The following is an 18045-nucleotide window of genomic DNA, read 5'->3' on the forward strand; positions in this document are numbered from 1 at the left end:
TGAAAAAAAAGAGTACGTCTTGTTTTCCCCCAATCTCCATTACCTTGCTCCGTACTTTGGCAACAGTGGGAAGGAAAAACTCCCTTTTAACAGGAGGAAACCTCCAACAGAACCAGACTGAGGGAGGGGCGGACACAGGGCATCTGCCACAACCAGTTGAGCTGAGGTAAGTAAGTCAGGACAGGTGTTAAGGTTTAAACCAGAACTAGAACCAACAAAGGTGACTAAAATCGCAGCCCTTACTTTCTTCCAGAGAGATGAAGGCCTAGAGAGGAGGAGTCAACCTGTGTTTATATACTGCAGATGTGTGGATAGGTGATGGACAGGGCTGGACTGGGACAAAAAATCGGCCCGGGCATTTTGACTAGAGACCGGCCCACCAAAAATGTGACGTCATTCAGGGGTAAAACCGCAAAGGATTCTGGGAACTTGTGGCAAGAGGTACTAGCACATGCAGGCTTTCAACTGAACTCAGTTACACAGCGATAAAAAGAAACACAAAAAATGGCAAGAAGCTGTAACTGCAATAGCCGGTGTTGTGCCAAAAAGTGATTGCTCATATTTAAATTGCTATAAGAAACTTGTTGGGCTATAATATGTGAAACATAGGTCAAATGCATCCCTCATGGATGACATAAAGTCATCTCTCCATCTCTCTCTCCTGCTCTTTTATTTCTCTCTCTTGCTCCATCTCTCTCTGCTGCTCTTCTGTCTCCTCTGTCACAGACTTCTCCACTTTTGATGATAGATCAGCCTGGTGCAACATGTAAGGATTGGCACAATTTGTTAAGATTTTGAGGAGTTTGAGAAACTAACCTTAAGCATAAAATAAAATTTACTATCAGTAACTTCATAGCACCCGCCCAGCAGTATATAAACTCCGTCATGCTAGCTAGGCAGTACCAGTGACTGTAAAAAGTCAGCACAACGAAAACAAACTACAACTAAACCTGGTTTATATCTGACACAGATAGACAGCAGGGCCCTATTTCAGGAAGCCGGTTTAGAGCAAAATCTGAGTAAGTATACCCCAGAGGTGTGGACTCGAGTCACATGACTTGGACTCGAGTCAGACTCGAGTCATTAATTTTATGACTTTAGACTTGACTTGAAAAAATGTTCTAAGACTTGTGACTTGACTTGGACTTTTACACCAATGACTTGGGACTTGAATTGGACTTGAACCGGTTTACTTGAAAAGACTTGATATTTTACCCAAAATATAAAATTTAACATGCATATTATATAGAGATTGAAAATGTGACGTCATTCACGGGTAGAACCGCAAAGGATTCTGGGAACTCGTGGCAAGCGGTAGTAGCGCACGCAGGCTTTCAATTAAAATCAGTCACACAGCGATAAAAAGAAACACAAAAATGTCAAGTCAAGAAGCTGTTGTATTATTAACTGCAATAGCCGGTCGCATGACAGCCACGGGAAGCCGACGGGTAAAGAGATCGGTTGTTATCGGATTACGTCGTTGAAGAGAAATTGTTCAAGCCATGTTTCCGAAGTAACAAAGACGCGACGGATGGCCTGGATTGCAGCCATTCAAAGATCAAATATAACGTCCCAGAACCCTCCAGCTCACAGGTTAGTCTGCTCCAAGCATTTACACGAAGGTCAGTATTTTTTAGTAGTTAATACGTCATTTTTCTTAACGTAATTGGTGATATAGGTTACAAGCAAGTCTGACGCTGAACAGAAATTGTCGCGCTATGCTCCTTTATTTATTGTGCATAAATAGTGAATTGTCCTGACACAATATTGCGTTTCGCTTCTGTTATTATGGTACATTGACAAAAACATATACTTTTATTCACAGGATAAAACAGGTTTTTTGTATCACTAATTGCCCAGTACGATTACAGCATACAATATTGTTGTCACTGCTACATTTCTGTAACGCTACCAGAAATTATTTCCACTGCTAATTAATTACCGTTGAGCTCAAAGGTCCTATTAATAAACGGTTAAGGAATGTGTATTTATGACGACAATTTGTGAGACTGGTAAACTTATGATACGTACGATGGTCTTTCGTTCTACACGGTGCATTTCAAGGTCCTGTACCCATCCGTCGGTAAACTGTACCTGGGCTTGTTGCAGTGACCTGAAGTTACTAAACTTCATGAGTGTATGCACTCACTCCAAGAACCGTATGATTATAAATATGCATATAAATATGCTAAGATGAGATAGCTGACTTCATCTAACTAGCAAATGTTTTCCAGGCTACGTTGGTGATGCAGTTTTTTTTAATGTATATGATATTTTTGTCATGCGATTTTAAAGCCAGTCCTACAACCGCATCCAAGAATAACATGCAGCTTATCTCAGAACTGTCGGTGAAAATTATTCTTGGAGCTAGGTTTAATTGAGCTGCATTTTAAAGAGGTGCAATTTCACAATTTGTGTATATTTTCTAAGTTCACTATTTTGTCATGTGTTGAGAAAAACACAGATTTTAAAATTACATGGTCTAATATTTACATTTAGCATAACTGCAACATTCTTTTTTCGTTTTTTTTTTTTAAAGACTCGAAAGGACTTGAAATTCAAAATTTCAGACTTGTGACTTGACTCGGACTTTTACACCAGTGACTTGAGACTCGACTCTGACTTGCCTGACATTACTTGAGACTTGACTTGAGACTTGAGGATAAAGACTTGAGACTTACTTGAGACTTGCAAAACAATGACTTGGTCCCACCTCTGGTATACCCTGAGTTAACGAAAACTCTGGGTTTTCGGTTTCACAAAGCGAGTTTAGATTAATTCTGAGCGAGTTACTATGACAACACACTCCGTGAAGCTAACCTGCCCCCTAGCAGGTTTACTTCAACTAACCCTAACTTTCTCCGCCTCTTTGTCGGAAACCTGACTGTAGGAAGTGTCAGACATGGCGTGCCCCTTCCTTGAAGAGCCAGTAGATGTTGAAGCCCAAATTCTCCGCAGAGCTCTCCGCCGGGAGAGAGTGATTAGAGCGCGTTTGGACATTTGATCATTTCCTGATGATTTCCTGTGTGAACGTTACCGTTTTTCAGCACAATCTATAATTTATTTGAATAACATCCTCAGGCCTAATATTGCTCATGTGACACATCGCGGACATTCTCTCAGTTCTGTACATATTATTTGTATTGCACTTCGGTTTTTTGCAAACGGGAGCTTTCTGTATAATATTGGTGACGCTGAGCACGTTTCCAAGTCTGTCGGGCAGTCAGGAATGTTACAGTTGCACTGAAACGTCTCCTGTACTCGTTTGTGGTGTTCCCCGGTCATAGACCCACAAGATTTATCAAAGAGGGATGCCACAAAATTGCAGGTATCAGGATGAACGAAACTTAATTCATGATGTGGTGATATTTGAACTACTACTTAAATGTTACATTTATTTTCACGGTTCCCAGGCGTGATTGGCTGTATAGATGGTACTCACATTCCAATCATTGCTCCTTCAGTAAATGAAGGAGACTATGTGAACAGGAAGTCTTTCCACAGCATTAATGTGCAGGTACATAGTTCCCTGTAGCATTTCAAAGTAACAGATTATTTCATTATAGTAATGGATGCTAATTTGTGTTCTCTGCACTGTGAAGATCATATGTGATGCTGCCAACATTATCACAAATGTGGAAGCCAACTGCTCAGCCTCTGTGAGTGGTGGTGGTGGAGGACCCCCACCTGTTTTTCAGGCCTCCGCTTTTTTTCTGTTGGCTATAACGGGTCACATTTGAGCATACAGAGTAAGCAAATATGTACTTGTAATGTGCTCAGATAATTTCAATAAGTGCTTACAGAGGGGAAATTAATGTAGCCTCTAACTGCAATTGATTTATATAGGACAAACAGACCAAGCACTATGGCTCATAATACAATTACACCTTACCTGTTTGGACTATATTTTTATATTTCATTTTTACTTGCTGCCAGGAACGTTTGGGGCCTGTTGGGTTGCACCTGCGCTCACATCACATGACAAAATAAAATGTATGAAATAAAAAATAAAATAAAATATAATAAAATAACGTGTTACATGGGTGGAAATCCCTAGATCAATGTTTAAATTAACACTCATGCATTGACTCTGTCGGCCATGTTTTGCCATGCATGCTCCCTTTCTTTTGCAGCTGAGGCTGTGTTACTTTTTTTCCGCAAAATTTGCATGTTATAGCCCACCCCCGTGACATCACGCTCCAAAGCCCTATACTGCCATCAGCGCTGTAAAATTGACCGCGCCTTCTTTCCCTCCGTCTCCATGGTGACTCGCTTAATCTGTGCTCCACTAATCAGGGCTTTATGTATCCTCGTGCGCGTGCTTAACTTGGGGTTAAAGCAACTCCGCGTTGATTGAACTAATTGTTATCAGCCTTTCTGAAACCGAATATTCCGAGTTGGACAGTTCGGGGTTACTCAACCCTGAGTATCGTTTTTCACTCTGAGTTTTCTAAACCGGCTTCCTGAAACAGGGCCCTGGTCATAACTTCTTACCTGAAGTTCAGTTCCTCTGCCACTATGACCGGTGGATGCCTCGGGTCTCTCCTCCTCTTGCCTCCCCTTTCCCTTATCCACCTGCTGGCCTCTTGGTGATGTTGCTAAATCTGTGGAAGCTATGCCATAGCTACCGCCAAACAATTCAGTTATTTTTACACATTTGGCAGCGTCTGCCTGAAGGGCTTGTTTCTTTTTGGCCCTAATTTTTTCTGCACCTCCTTTCCTTTTTTTGTTCTCCATTTTCTTTAGTTCGTCTATAAGATTGCTAAACAAGGGCGAGGGTGCATCCGACCTCCTCGGCTGTAATTGGTCCAGCCCAGAGTCGATCATGACTAATTGGCCAATCCAACACCTTTCATTATTTATACCCTTCCAAAAAATAATCGATCGGCCCATAAAAACAAAAAATCGCCAGCGGCCCACCGGGCAAATGCCCGGTATGCCCGATGACCAGTCCAGCTATGGTGATGGAGCACAGGTGTCTGGAATCCACGACGAAATGTAAGAGAGGTCCTGTATCTCTGAGGGTTGGTAGATGTCAGAGCCAGTGTGGGAGAGCATGTGGATGTGATTGTACAAAGAATAAAAATAAATAAACATTGAAATAAAAAAGGCGGAAGTGGTTTCGGGAATACAGCAGCGATCATTTTAACGAATTTAAAAATGCATTTATTTCCTTATTTATTTCCCTTCTTGTTTTTCCCCATAAAACACTAGTATTCCGGGTTAGGGTTGTTAGGGTTAACCCTAACCCTGGCTGTTAAGGCTTTACGTCGGGGCATACGTTTACAAACGCCAGGCAGCTGTTAGAATTGGTTATTAAACAACAACAGAAGGGTGCAAGTTTGTAGAAGAGCTGGTTGTGGTGGTTGAAGGCGAGTCCATCAGGAGACCGCTTGATTTAAAGTCCCCGTTGCTGCTGGCTTCATGCCAGGAGTCAAAATGGCGGATGCTGGGAAAGTTGCTCAGCTTGCACAGAACACTCACAGAAGGGTATTTTGAGGTAGTTAAAATCGATAAAGATGTAAAAGTGGTTATGTATAATGTTATGGCCACTTCTGTGTGAAATGAAGTGAAAACCAGAATAAAGATCTTTAACTCGGGAGATGTATGTTGTTTTGAGCAAAAGCGTTGGAGTAGCTAGCTAGCGCCCCCTAAAAACCCAGGAGTCCCGAGAGCGGTCGTTCCCAGATTATATCAGCTTTGTGGTTCACGCCCATTCGTGCTCCTCAGCTGTGGCGGGTCCTAAGGAAGTGAAAGTATTTTTTTTCTTGTCGTTTTCTTCTGCGCACAATGCTGCCGTGAACGCCGCAATCTCCTCTTCGTGGAAAAGAAAGGTGCTGTAGCTTCTTCGGTGAGTTTGGCTCGCTTGTTAATACGTAAATTAATACGTAAACGAACGAGTCAGTATAATGCAAGATGAAGCTGAGTCAACAGTCCCGTCTTGCAGTTCAGCTGGATGAGGTTTTTGCCAAACACTGGTGTTTTTACTTTCGATTTCTCATTCTGGGTTAAAGCAGCTGATGGTGTTTTTTTTTTCCCCTAGGGGGTCGATTTTAGTTAAAGTTCATTTCTATGTGTTCAAACGATGGTTAGGTTTCCTTATTGTTTTTTTGTTTTGTTTTGTTTTTTTTTTAACTTTTCAGCTATTCGCGCTACATTGAGAGCACTTCCAAAACAAGAACTTATATCACTGAGCATGCGCAATGCTACACGGGTATTTACAGTGACTGTTGATATGCAGATCAATAATACAGTAAATAATTATCAGGCAACAGGTAAAATAAGCGTTTGATTTGCTGCTGAGTGAGAGTAACTTCTAAAAAATGAATTTATTTTTAGCAAGCAGAACAAAATGCAACAAAAAAACACGAGAAAGTGCGAGCCATACAACATATCTTCATCTGAAACACCGATTCCAACGATGTATTGGCCCCGTTACTGTTTTTACTTTGAAATGTTTATATGATTTCACTTCAGCTTGTTTTTCCGTGTTTTTCACATGAGTGTTGATATGCAGTTAAGCCTGCAGTTATCACACTAAACTCCAAATAGTGCTCTGTGAAACAGCATCTCCGATGCTTAAATTATGATATTTTTCTTTCTTCTTCTTTTACTGCTCCCTTTAGAGGTCGCCACAGGGGGTTATCTGCCCCCATCACCTCATGCCTAGCTTCTTTCTTTGTCTCACCAACCTCCTGTATGTCCTTCCTCACAAGAATCCTCTCTGAGCTGTCCCTCTGGTGTATTAAGTGTAAATCTTAGCATCTTATTAAACCATTTGTTTCCACATAAAGGGGACAAATGTTTTAGGTGAACATTTTGCATTCTACCTATCAATATCTTACAAGCTCTAAAGTTGATAGAAGTTGAAACTGGTCACCTACCTGCCTTTTTCAGTCCCCGTGACTTCATAAGTACAGGGAAATGCACATATCAAGGCCTGAAAAATACATTTAATCTTTGTCAACAACAAAAACTCTAAATGTAACAGTTTTTGCTCTCTACAATTATTTATAAAACCAACACTAAGTCTAAGGGGATATATTAAACTGTTGTAGAGAACATCTGAACACCTAATTGGTTCTCGATTTTAAAGCTACATAATGTAAAAATATAGTCATAGTAGAAAAATTTCATTGGCACTGAAGAAGGCTAGAGGCTAGAAGATAAGTCTGGTATGAAAATCCAGGTAGAGGGGAGACGTTTAGTATGATCTACCTTGTTTGGAGCCACCTGTCCCACATGGTGATATGACTCCTGAAAGTTTACCCAAAATGTTCTGTTTAAAAATGTATCAGGTGAATTATCAGAGCACACATCAAACATTCAGGGTACCAAAGGTTTTGACTACGTGAACTGTCTTTAGTGCTTGAGGTGAATGTCAATCAGCTGATTGCCATCCAAAGAGATTCCTCAATACTAAAAGCTGAATGGCAGTCCAAGAGTTTTAGTCTCATGTGGTGTTAAATTAAAAAATAAAGTTTAGCTTCCTTCATCTCAACCTGGAGAGATGAATCTGACTGTCCAAATGAAGTAAACTTTATCATTTGACAGCGTGCACAAGGTTCTTCACAGACATCCACATGCCTGCAAATGTTGTGTGACTGTGCAGCCTTGTGTGTAGAAGCTGTAGATTACAACAGAGCACCTGTGCAGCGACTTCAGAGTGAAACAGGAATGACTGCTCTGCGCCATGTCTCCAGCTGTCTGTGTCCTCAACATTGGATCATTCAATTTCTAAAGACCAGGGTCACAATGATTGTTCCCCTTGGTTAGTCTTTGTTACAAACATTAAACTGGGCCTGTTTTGTTATTGAAAGCATGACGTATCCCACTTATTGATGCTCAGGCTGGTAATAAAAAAAGCATTCTGATCAAAAATGTGATTGTGGCACTGGCATTGAGTGTAAAATTGATTTGGTTGGGTTTTTATGGCCTAAATGTGTTTTTAACCTTCTGTGTTTTTAACCTTCAGGTGGGAGACACTGACTGAGTTTTTGTGGACTGACTTTGCAGTAAAATGTTTCTCACTGACTTTTCATCTTTTCAGGAGCATCTGCCATTGTTATGGCTCTCCAAACCTGTCTCAAAGCTGCGCTGAGGAGCAAATATGAGAGCCTGGATGAAGCCTTTTCCAAAAGCTCAATACTTCCTTCGAGGCTCTGCTATCAGGACATCAGGTACAACTACACAGAGCCTGAATTCTTCCAGCATGAGTACAGACGCCTGGATAGGAGCTTCTTTTTTCCAGACGCTCCACTTGCAGACATTTTATCGTGCAAATGTCAACATAACAGAAATAGAACAGTCATCACTATAGGAGTGAGCGGAGTCGGAAAAACCACAATGGTGCAGAGCTGTGCTCTTGATTGGGCCAAGGACAAGGGGTACCACAGCATCAGCTTCCTGTTTCCTCTCACCTTCTGGGAATTGAATCTGCTGAAAGATAGACTGAGCCTGATTGAGCTTCTCCAGACATTTTACCCTGAACTGAAGGAGCTTGATGCATCTGTCCTAAATGACGACGGGGTGTGGTTCATTCTCGATGGACTAGACGAGTTTCAAATCCAGCTCAACTTTGACTGTCCAGCTGTGAGTGATGTTTCTGAAGCATCAACTGTAGACAGTCTTGTCACTAACCTAATCAGGGGAAATTTACTCCCAAGAGCTCATATATGGGTAACGTCTCGAATTTCAGACGAGTATCAAATACCTCCCTTTTATTTGCTGAAAAAAACGGAGCTGCGGGGATTCAGCGATGAAGAGAAGGAGCAGCACTTCCGAATGGTCATCGGTGATGATGATCTTGTCAACAAAGCCATCAATCACGTGAGAATATTGAGGAGCCTGGACTCCCTGTGTCAGATACCTCCAATCTGCACCATTATGGCAAGTGCTTTAAAGGATCACGTAAAAGGGCAAAAGGGTTTTAAATTGCATCCCTTGAGTCTAACTGAGATTTACAATCTGGGTTTCGGTGCGCTGGAAGCTAAACACTTGCCTATCTTTACCAAGCTGAAGAAGGTGGCGCTGCTTCGGATGGGAGTGCAGAACGTCATGTATGAGGATGACCTTTCAGGAAATGGGATAAGTGTCGAGGAAGCTTTATCTTTCGTAGAAACATTCCCGCTTGTTTTGAGAACGGAGACGGGACTGAACGGTACCACTGTGTTTCGCTTTGGCCACTTGAGTGTTCAAGAGTTCCTGGCTGCGTCTTACAAACTGGAGGACATCAAAGCTCAAAAAATGAATTTAAGCTCCTGTATTCAGCATCAAGTGGATGAAGTGCTGGAGAATAATGAGGGAGTCTCTGATCTCCTACTTCGTTTCATGTTTGGCCTCATTAAGGAGCGCATGCTGTTGCCACCCAAAGATTTGCTCTTTGGCTATGTCAAGAAGAAGATCCTGAGCAAGATATCGTCCTACAGCACCGTCATCCTGTTTCACTGCCTGCGGGAGTACGACAGTCAGGCGTTGCAGGAGGAGGTTAGGTTCTTTCAGAGGTATGGCGTTTCTCAGATCCCAGGGTTCTCACTGATGCACTGGAGAGACTTGATGCAGAGGATCAGAGCTTTTGAAGGGATTCGAGAGACTTTTGAGATGGAGGTGTCAGTGAGATGTGATGACAAACTCATCAAGAATATTCCAGCTATTTTCAAATCCAGGAAAGCCATGTAAGTTTGTACTTACTGCATTCACTGAATTTTATCCATACGCCTATTTTCTTAACCACTTATCCAGGCTGGATCCAAGCTGTTATAGGGCGAGAGGCAGTGTTCACAATCACAGGGCAGTATGTACAGATGCTACACACATATTCGTACATTTAAATGAACTGAAATGTTTTATCTCACATCATATGACAAAACTGTGTTCCTTCAGGTAATGCAGGACTTTTGTTAAACCCCTTGAATTAAAGCTGTAAGTCAGTGTGTCAGGGGTTCGATTTAAAACCCACTGTGATTGTGCACAGAGCTGTAACTGCAAAATTATTTCATTGTCTACTTACTTAAACATTTGCCTGGACATACAATATTTCCCTCTTTGCCAGATGTCATTAACTTCTACCTCTTTGCAGGCTGAAATTCTCCAACCTGACTGACAAGAGCTGCCCAGCGTTGGCAGCAGTCTTAAGCTCAAAGGAGTCATTCCTGAGGGAGCTGGATCTGGGGTACAACAGCTTCAGCACCAGTGGAGTCCAGGAACTTGCAGAGGGCCTGAACAGTATGACTTGCAGGCTGAAAATACTTCGGCTGCAAGGCTGTGGACTGACCGCAGAGACCTGTCAGTATTTGAGCCAATGCCTGATGCAACACCAAATACTGCAAGAGCTGGATCTTAGCAGCAATGGAATAGGAGATCGGGGGCTGAAGCTGCTGTCGCATGGTTTGGGAAGTTCTAGTTGCCGGCTGCAGACATTAAAGTAAGTGTTCAGATGGTAAAGCGTTGTTTCTCTATCAAGACCCCCTAACGCTTTTCTGACTTAATTTTGTTGATTAATTTTAAACCCCAATGACATTCTCAAAAAAAGTTGTTTTTTTTCTTTTGCATAAAGTAAACCCTCAAATACTTCATCATTCATAAAGCCGATAGTTACTCTGTCCCCACAGACCACTTATAAGTCAGGAAAAATCACAAATACTCCACAGTGAAAAAGGAATTGGGGGGGAGAAGCTATGGTATAATGGGTTATGTTCCACATAAGAGATCACCACCTAGTGAGCAATCAACTCAAAGATTAATAGGATCTAAAGTGTTTGTCTCTCCCTGATGAGCATTGGTACAGTTTACATGGAGGCGAAGAAGACTTACCGTTTTATTTCTGGGTTTTTTCTATTTATTCTTTACCACGTCTCAGGCTGTTAAATGCCACCAGGACTGCAGCTGAAAGAACGACACTACCTGTCTTACTGTTTCTGCCTGGCAGCTGATTTACCTGTCCATTAACACCATTGATGCTACCAGATCTTTGGCTCTTTCATGTGAACATGACCTTACCTACACTGATAACCCTGAGTTGCCTAAGTGAGCTGATAACCACATTCATGTATTTGCTTAGCCTGATTTATGATGTTAGGATAAGTGAAGCCAAATAATGGAAGCTATCCAGGATACGTTGAATTTGCTTCATAGTGCAGGTCATAGGTCTCGCTGACAAACACGCCCAGTGAGACAAAAAATTGACGACATAAATGAGCATCACAATACGCTCTAATTCAAATCACACCAACAGACAGAAACAATCTCATCATCAGACTGTTGAATCATGAATTAATGAGGAAATGAGGTAAAAACTGTGTTTGCTGAGCTCTTCGATCCGTCCGTCGTCAGTCCCCGAGATCATCTGCACATCAGTCAGGCCAGGTTTTAAATTTCAACAAATTTTGCAAAAAATTCCAAATCAGTGTTTTTACTTTTAGTTTCAGTTATTGGGTGTAAAAGACCGATTTGTATTATTGTAAAGCTAAATTTGTGGCATCTTTAAATAAAATAAAAATGTAAATAAATTAAAAGGGTTGTATGGATCTGGATACCTGTGTATTTATGTTGTATGTTTATCTTGATATTAACATTTTTAAAACATTAATAATATGTTACTGAGGAAAAAAACCCCAAAAGAAATCAAGCAGTTCGAATACTTTAAGGAGTGATAGTGTAAATGCTGCACCTTTTACTCACAGCTGTGCACATACAATATTAAAATGACACTGATAAAACCATTCCTCACAGATGAAATTATGTTGTGTATTTATCGTCTGTATTTCTTACTCATAGGTTGTCACAGTGTGACATTAAAGAGGCTGGCTGCTATGATCTGGGCTCAGCTCTGCTGATAAACCCTCCTTTTCTCAGTGTGTTGGATCTAAGCATCAATTGGATTGGAGACGAGGGGGCCAATGAGATATTTAACAATTTTGACATATCGTATCTAAAAAAGTTGGAGTAAGTATGGCTTAATCTACAGAAAGTCCTTTTTCCAGTAACATACCAAAGCATATAAAAGTTGGGTTCATAGATAGACACGTTTGATTTATGGGATAAATGTAGGCTTTAAGTGTGGTTAGTCTTGATTTAGTGAGTTGATCACAAATATCACATTAACTCGAGGGAAATTTAAGCCATTTTTATACACAGTCCCCTCTTTTTTGTGTGTCTTTTTTTGTGCGCCAAAGCGGATCGTTTACGCCTAGTCAGCCCCCATAGACTACCATGTTAAAAAGAACCGCTTTAAAGCAGAAACAACCATGTTTACAACCTTCTAACAAAAATATCTTTTGGCTTCTGTGGACAGTTGGAGTTTGGAGGAATTTATGCCGCTAAGGTTTAGTGGCTACTTTGACAGATGTAACTGTAGCTACTAACTGCAGTCACTGAACTGGATTTCTCCAGTGTTTTGATGCCTTTTATGAGCTTTTAATACAATTATCTGACAAGTAATATGGCAGGAACTAGTGTATATATTGTGCTCATACGGTTTAAAGCTTTAGCCGCTAACTTAGCATGTCACCCTCTCCAAATATGGTCACTTCCAAAAATATCATGGTACCATAATGTAGCTAATGAGGCTGCCATTTCTGCTTCCATCTTTTATTTACAGCCAATAATTAAAGCAAAAACTCTGCATGTTTAGCCCATATTTATGACTGTAACTTCATTATACTTTGCAAGAAAGCCAATTTAAAAAAGAAAGATGTCTGTCACCACAGATGTATGGATAACTGCTGCTTATCAACATAAATTGATAGATTTCACTCATATGGTCTTTCGTGTCTTTGGCAGGTTGTACTGCTGCGGCCTCACCGTGCTGAGCTGTGAAAGTATTGGGGAAGCTCTGAAGAGTGAAACGAGCACTCTGTTAGAACTCAATTTGAGCAACAACAGCTTGAAAGATGCTGGGTTTAAAATCATCTGCGAAGGCATGTATGCGTGGTGTAGTCTCCAAAAACTCAAGTAAGCATGACTTGATTACACACTGACTGAAACAAAGAGACGTTAAAAATCCTGGCAAAGATTTATTTTTAATCCATTTATTATCGATGAATATTTGGCCTAACACATTATTCATGTTTGTGGTATTTCTCCTCAGTGTTTCACGATGTGGAATCACTGGTGCAGGTTGTCGATACCTGGCAAAGGTCCTCTGTTCAATCTCGCAGCTCACCGATGGCTGGATGGGAGTTGGCGAGTGGCAGGCGGTGGAGCTGATAGACCTGGACCTCAGCATGAACCACATCGGAGACAAAGGAGTGAAAGAAATTTCACCCGGCCTAATGAATCCTTTGAGCCACCTGAAAACTCTGAAGTGAATCTTTTTTTTTTTTTTAACCAGACTTCATAATGACAGCGTGGGCTCAGTTTGATTGAAAGAAAAGCTTGCTGTAACATAGCTTTTTGCTTCCTTTCAGCCTGAGTTACTGCAGTCTGACTGACAGCTGCTGTGCAGAACTCGCCTCTGGACTGATGTCAAAGGCGAACATTCTCAGCGAGCTCGACCTGTCTCACAACAACCTTCAAGATAAGGGAGTGAAGAAACTCTACATCGGACTCCAAAGCCCGCAGTGCAAACTTGAGAAACTGTCGTAAGTTATTAAACTTTTATACTATGTTTACAAAAACAACAACAAAAAAACCCTCTTTCTAATAAAGTTAAACGAGTCAACACATGGGCTGTATCTGCAGTGGCACATTAGATCAGTGCTTCTCAAACTTTTCACAATGAGTACCACCTCATAAAATATATGGCTGTTGAAGTGCCACCCTTATGACGGACATTAAAGTACAGTAGTATAGGCCTATTTAACACCACATACAGTTTACACGAGACAGTTTTATTTCTTATGAATGCTATTTATTTAACTGTCATAAACAGGATGTGACAAGTGATAATAATAACAACTGTACTGCAATAAAACATTCACAGCAGGTGGGATATCCAGTCTTTAAATAATGACCTGATGAATCCTGCTTCCAGGTCCAAACTACTCTGCATTTATTAAGGCTGTTGTGTATTTAACATGTTTTAATGCTTTGTATCTTGTTATATTTAATCTCAACAAGCCCCTAAAAACACTCAGTGATCACTGTCGGCCTCTCTCAGTTTTTATTACCACTCTTCATTTTAAAGCTCAGTTTTTAAACCCTTACGATTATCTCAGTTGTTCTCCTGACTGAAGTTTGGTTCGTTTACAGCATCCTGTGATTGCATTTGTCTCTAACCATCGGGAACCCTCACGTTAACTTTTATCGAGTGGAAAAAAGTTAGCGTTCATCCTCCAGCTTCACTGTGTTTATATTGTGCTAACCATAGCTGTGTAGCTAGCCACAACGCAGCACATCATTATATACCCGACTAGCCCGACTTCAGTAACCCTACAAACGTCACTGCTGTTTAGTTTTCTGTCTTCATTTATGTTGGAAGTGATAACAGAGCTGTACGTTTGAACTTTTGCTGAGGCGGTTAAGCTGCCGGAGTTTTGGCTTCACGACCCTACAAGGAGCTTCGGCATCCAGGCGATAGTTTCCGACTCACCCACGACATCTCCAGCGCCTCTACCGATTCTCCCGGGGGCCTCCGACACATCGATGGTGGCTGGGATCGTGGCACGGCAGCACCGCGGAAAAGGGCTGTGCTTTTTACCGTCAGTGTGACAACGCAGTGCCGCCTTTGCAGTTTTAAGGCCCAGGGAAATGAGCCCACCAGCACTCTCTAGTGGCCGTGACACTGGCGATAAGGAAAGGCTGCTCTTCATAGAGGACTCACGCTCAGGGAGACGTTTTCTGGCTGACCCCAGCTCCCAGAAGAGCCTCGGGAACTCTTGTGTTGTCTTTGCATAGCTCCACAATCGTATATTATTTAATCTTTTAAAAAAAAAGGAGTTTTCCCGCATACCACCAGAGAGAGCCCAAGTACCACGAGTGGTACGCATCCCACAGTTTGAGAAAGACTGGCTTAGAACCAGTGAAGTAAAATTCAGGTTCTCAGTTTATGTGAAAAGTCTACAAAATTAAAATTTACAAATATATGTTAAAAAATCCTCACAAATATGTTACAAAAATAAAATAAAAAAACACAAACATTTATGATGGAAAAAAATAGTTGAACAGTTTTTCGTTGTCACACTTCAGGATAAAGTTGGAAAGAATTCACATCCGCACCGGCCCTCAAGGCCTGGAGTTCCCCCACCCCTGCAATAAGTGAATCTTTTACCCATTTAACCATGTAAAGCAGGGGTGGGGAACTCCAGGCCTCGAGGGCCGGTGTCCTGCAGGTTTTAGATGTGTCCAACACAGCTGATTTAAATGGCTAAATTACCTCCTCAACCTGTCTTGAAGTTCTCCGGAGGCCTGGGAATCATTTGAGTCAGGTGTGTTGACCCAAGGTGATATCTAAAACCTGCAGGACACCAGCCCTTGAGGCCTGGAGTTCCCCACCCCTGGTGTAAAGTGAAGCGATTTTGTTCCTCGACTAATGAAAGTTTCCCTCTTGAAATTTTGCATAGTTCTTTTATAAATTTGTACTTTTTTTCCTCAAATGATTTTTTTTCGTCTCTTTGTGGCTTTAACCTTCAGATGATATTAGCCCACTCCACTCTCCACAAATGGGCGAGACCTTAAATACTTCCACACATATGTGCTGCTAAGTTAGTGTTTTTGTAGCACAGTCGACTGTGAGCCCAGTAATGCACCCAGATGTTCAGATCTGTATTTATAACAAAACATGTTGACAAGTTGAAATATAAGTCAAATAGAATTTGCAGCTCCTCTTAATTCAAAAGACGTGCACTGGAGAGACTGTGTGTCACCGTCTCCATGAGATAAAGAGTAACAAATTTTTTGATTTGCCCTTGAATTTATGCAGTTATTGCTCAAATGACAGAAGTGATAACAAACATGTCCTGTTAATGTTTGAACACAAAATACTCGCCCAAGTTATTTGTTAATAACCAAATGATGCACCTGAGTCGAGCTCGGGTAAATGCATGTGCATGTTTGTTTGCAGACCCACACTGTCGGGGTAGACTGAGCTGTTCTGTATTTCTGTTTCTGTTCAGACTGAGGACCTGTGGCCTGACCTCGAGGAGTGTTCAGTTCCTGACCTCAGCCCTGAAGTTAAACCCGTTCTATCTGACAGAGCTGCATCTGGTGGGCAACAGGCTCGAGAACTCTGAAATCAGAGCACTCGCGGAGCTAACGAAGAACCACAAATACGCACTCAGGACAATAGAGTGAGTACCAAAGATGTGAAAAATACTCAGATAAGAGCAGGTGGGTTTCTGCTTTTGCCTTGTTGGATGGTCATTCACAACCAAGAAAAACGGATAATATTTAAGTATCGTAACACTGATAGTTTCTACTTCTATTTAGTTGTAAAACGTGAGACCTCAGATGGTACTGTGCAAAAGAAAAATTGTGAGATTTTTAAAACCTGGGCACTATTGTTCCATCTCTTTGGGTCTGTTATTAAAAAAACACAGAAATGTTTGTTTTCATTCAACGTTGAGCAAGAATGCTGTAATTTAACCAACAGCCCTGAAACAGTGGGAGTGTAATGGCTTAAAGCAACGCTCCACATTAAAGTTGTTGTTATTTTCCCCACTGATGGGCTCCAATTATAAGTCTCTCTCTGAGGTATCACACGATTGCATTAAAGCAGTGTAAACATTAGGTAGTACTCACATTCACGGCTTCAACACTGATTTTCTTGAATATGGTGGATTACACTGAGCACATGCGACAGATCCCAGAGTCTTTCACATCTGTCAGGTGTTCAGGGTGAATCTGAATCTGTGAAGAGAACAGGGCACCAGCGGTTTCTGCTTCCCGGCTGGACTGACTGATGTCCCTGAAGTTTAACTCACTTTGGGTTACATTGTGATGACTAAATGTTTCCTGTTAATCATCACCCCCAAAATAGGAAAATAAGACCCACAACTGTCCTTCAGTATATTTCTGTCCTTATCTTTTCACTATTCATAACAAATTTCACTCCCTTTATTTCAAGCATTCATGTGCCTTTTTTTGTTATCTTATCTTCCAGCGTCTCAGTGGACTGAAGAAGAAGTGACACAAATGGCTCTGTCTCCTTATTTGCGCAGAAACTGGATGGCTACCACATAATTCTGTTCAGTTTGAGTTTCTGACTTAGAAATAGTGTAAAAATACCAAATGTGCTTTAAAAGATTCGAAATGTTTAATTTTCCATTATTACCTCTTTGTATATAATGTTTTTTTAACCAAGTACTTTATTTCTGGGCCATAGAAGAATTGCCCCACGTCTTGGTTACGGTGGCCATATTCCAACAAATGAAACGTTGCTAATGCCGAGAGGCATGTGGTATGTGAAGGACAAAGTTATTTCACGTGAATGTGACATTTGTAGCCAAGTAAAAACAATAAGTGTAAAAACAAGCTAACATTTTTATATACGATATTGTTCATAATTTACTACATTCTCGTTTTTTTCACTGTAACATTGAAATTGTTGAACTGTTCGTTCTGTCAGCTGGTGCAAACAGCGTTACAAGGTACTTCACATAAGTTATAAACACTGACACATTACAAAATGTGGTAAAATGAGAGAAATGGCTTAAATTAAAGCTAAACAGAGTGATAATAAAACACTCGGGTGACATTAAAAGTTGTCACAAAACACTCTGAGAATCATCTTCCATCGCTTTAATCAGTTAGTTATTTATGAGAGTTTCTATCATATTCTGCCCAAACTGTAGCTGGTCACTTTTAATTTTCCACCTTGGGTGTAATATGTTTACCTGCAGGAGAGCCATGGGACAGCTTTCACTGCCTTTTTTCACAGCTGTTCAAAAACAGAGGTTTTGGATGCCTATTAATGTGGAGCATTTTCTCAACATTTGGCACGGTGTCCTGGTCACCCAGTCACACTCACTGTTTACATATCCATGCAGTTTTATTTGTTTCATTCCTCTTGAATGTGATGCATCAGCAGAACTGACCTCATCTCTGTAAACCGCACACAATAAATGCCTCTATTTTTGAAACAAGCAGTGCCGGTTAATTTGTTCTGTT

The 18045-nt window shown here is 41.1% G+C and overlaps 1 protein-coding gene across 3 annotated transcripts; it reads left to right on the forward strand.

Moving 5' to 3' along the window:
• Nucleotides 1-4940: 4940 nt before the first annotated feature.
• LOC113023573 (NACHT, LRR and PYD domains-containing protein 3-like) lies at nt 4941-18017 on the forward strand. 3 transcript variants are annotated; one of them, XM_026169691.2, is made up of 9 exons: nt 4941-4998; nt 8051-9674; nt 10079-10423; nt 11776-11943; nt 12781-12951; nt 13088-13303; nt 13407-13580; nt 16053-16226; nt 17039-18017. In XM_026169691.2, the coding sequence occupies exons 2-9, from the start codon at nt 8068-8070 to the stop codon at nt 17052-17054; spliced, it is 2871 nt and encodes a 956-aa protein (XP_026025476.2). In that variant the 5' UTR covers nt 4941-4998; nt 8051-8067; the 3' UTR covers nt 17055-18017. The 3 variants fall into 3 exon arrangements, with proteins under 3 accessions (XP_026025476.2, XP_080158759.1, XP_026025475.2); XM_026169690.2 differs by lacking the exon at nt 4941-4998 and adding an exon at nt 5375-5851; XM_080302633.1 differs by lacking the exons at nt 4941-4998; nt 11776-11943 and adding an exon at nt 5374-5851.
• The last annotated feature ends 28 nt before the right edge of the window (nt 18018-18045 follow it).

This window comes from Astatotilapia calliptera, chromosome 6 (assembly GCF_964374335.1).
Source record: "Astatotilapia calliptera chromosome 6, fAstCal68.1, whole genome shotgun sequence".
Lineage (NCBI taxonomy): Eukaryota > Metazoa > Chordata > Actinopteri > Cichliformes > Cichlidae > Astatotilapia > Astatotilapia calliptera.

Excerpts from the sequence above, each read along its gene's own strand:
- LOC113023573 (XM_026169691.2), top strand. The coding sequence starts at position 8,068 with ATGGCTCTCCAAACCTGTCTCAAAGCTGCGCTGAGGAGCAAATATGAG. Across the intron at positions 10,424-11,775 it reads TGCCGGCTGCAGACATTAAA|GTTGTCACAGTGTGACATTA; the intron begins GTAAGTGTTCAG and ends TCTTACTCATAG. Across the intron at positions 12,952-13,087 it reads TGTAGTCTCCAAAAACTCAA|TGTTTCACGATGTGGAATCA; the intron begins GTAAGCATGACT and ends ATTTCTCCTCAG.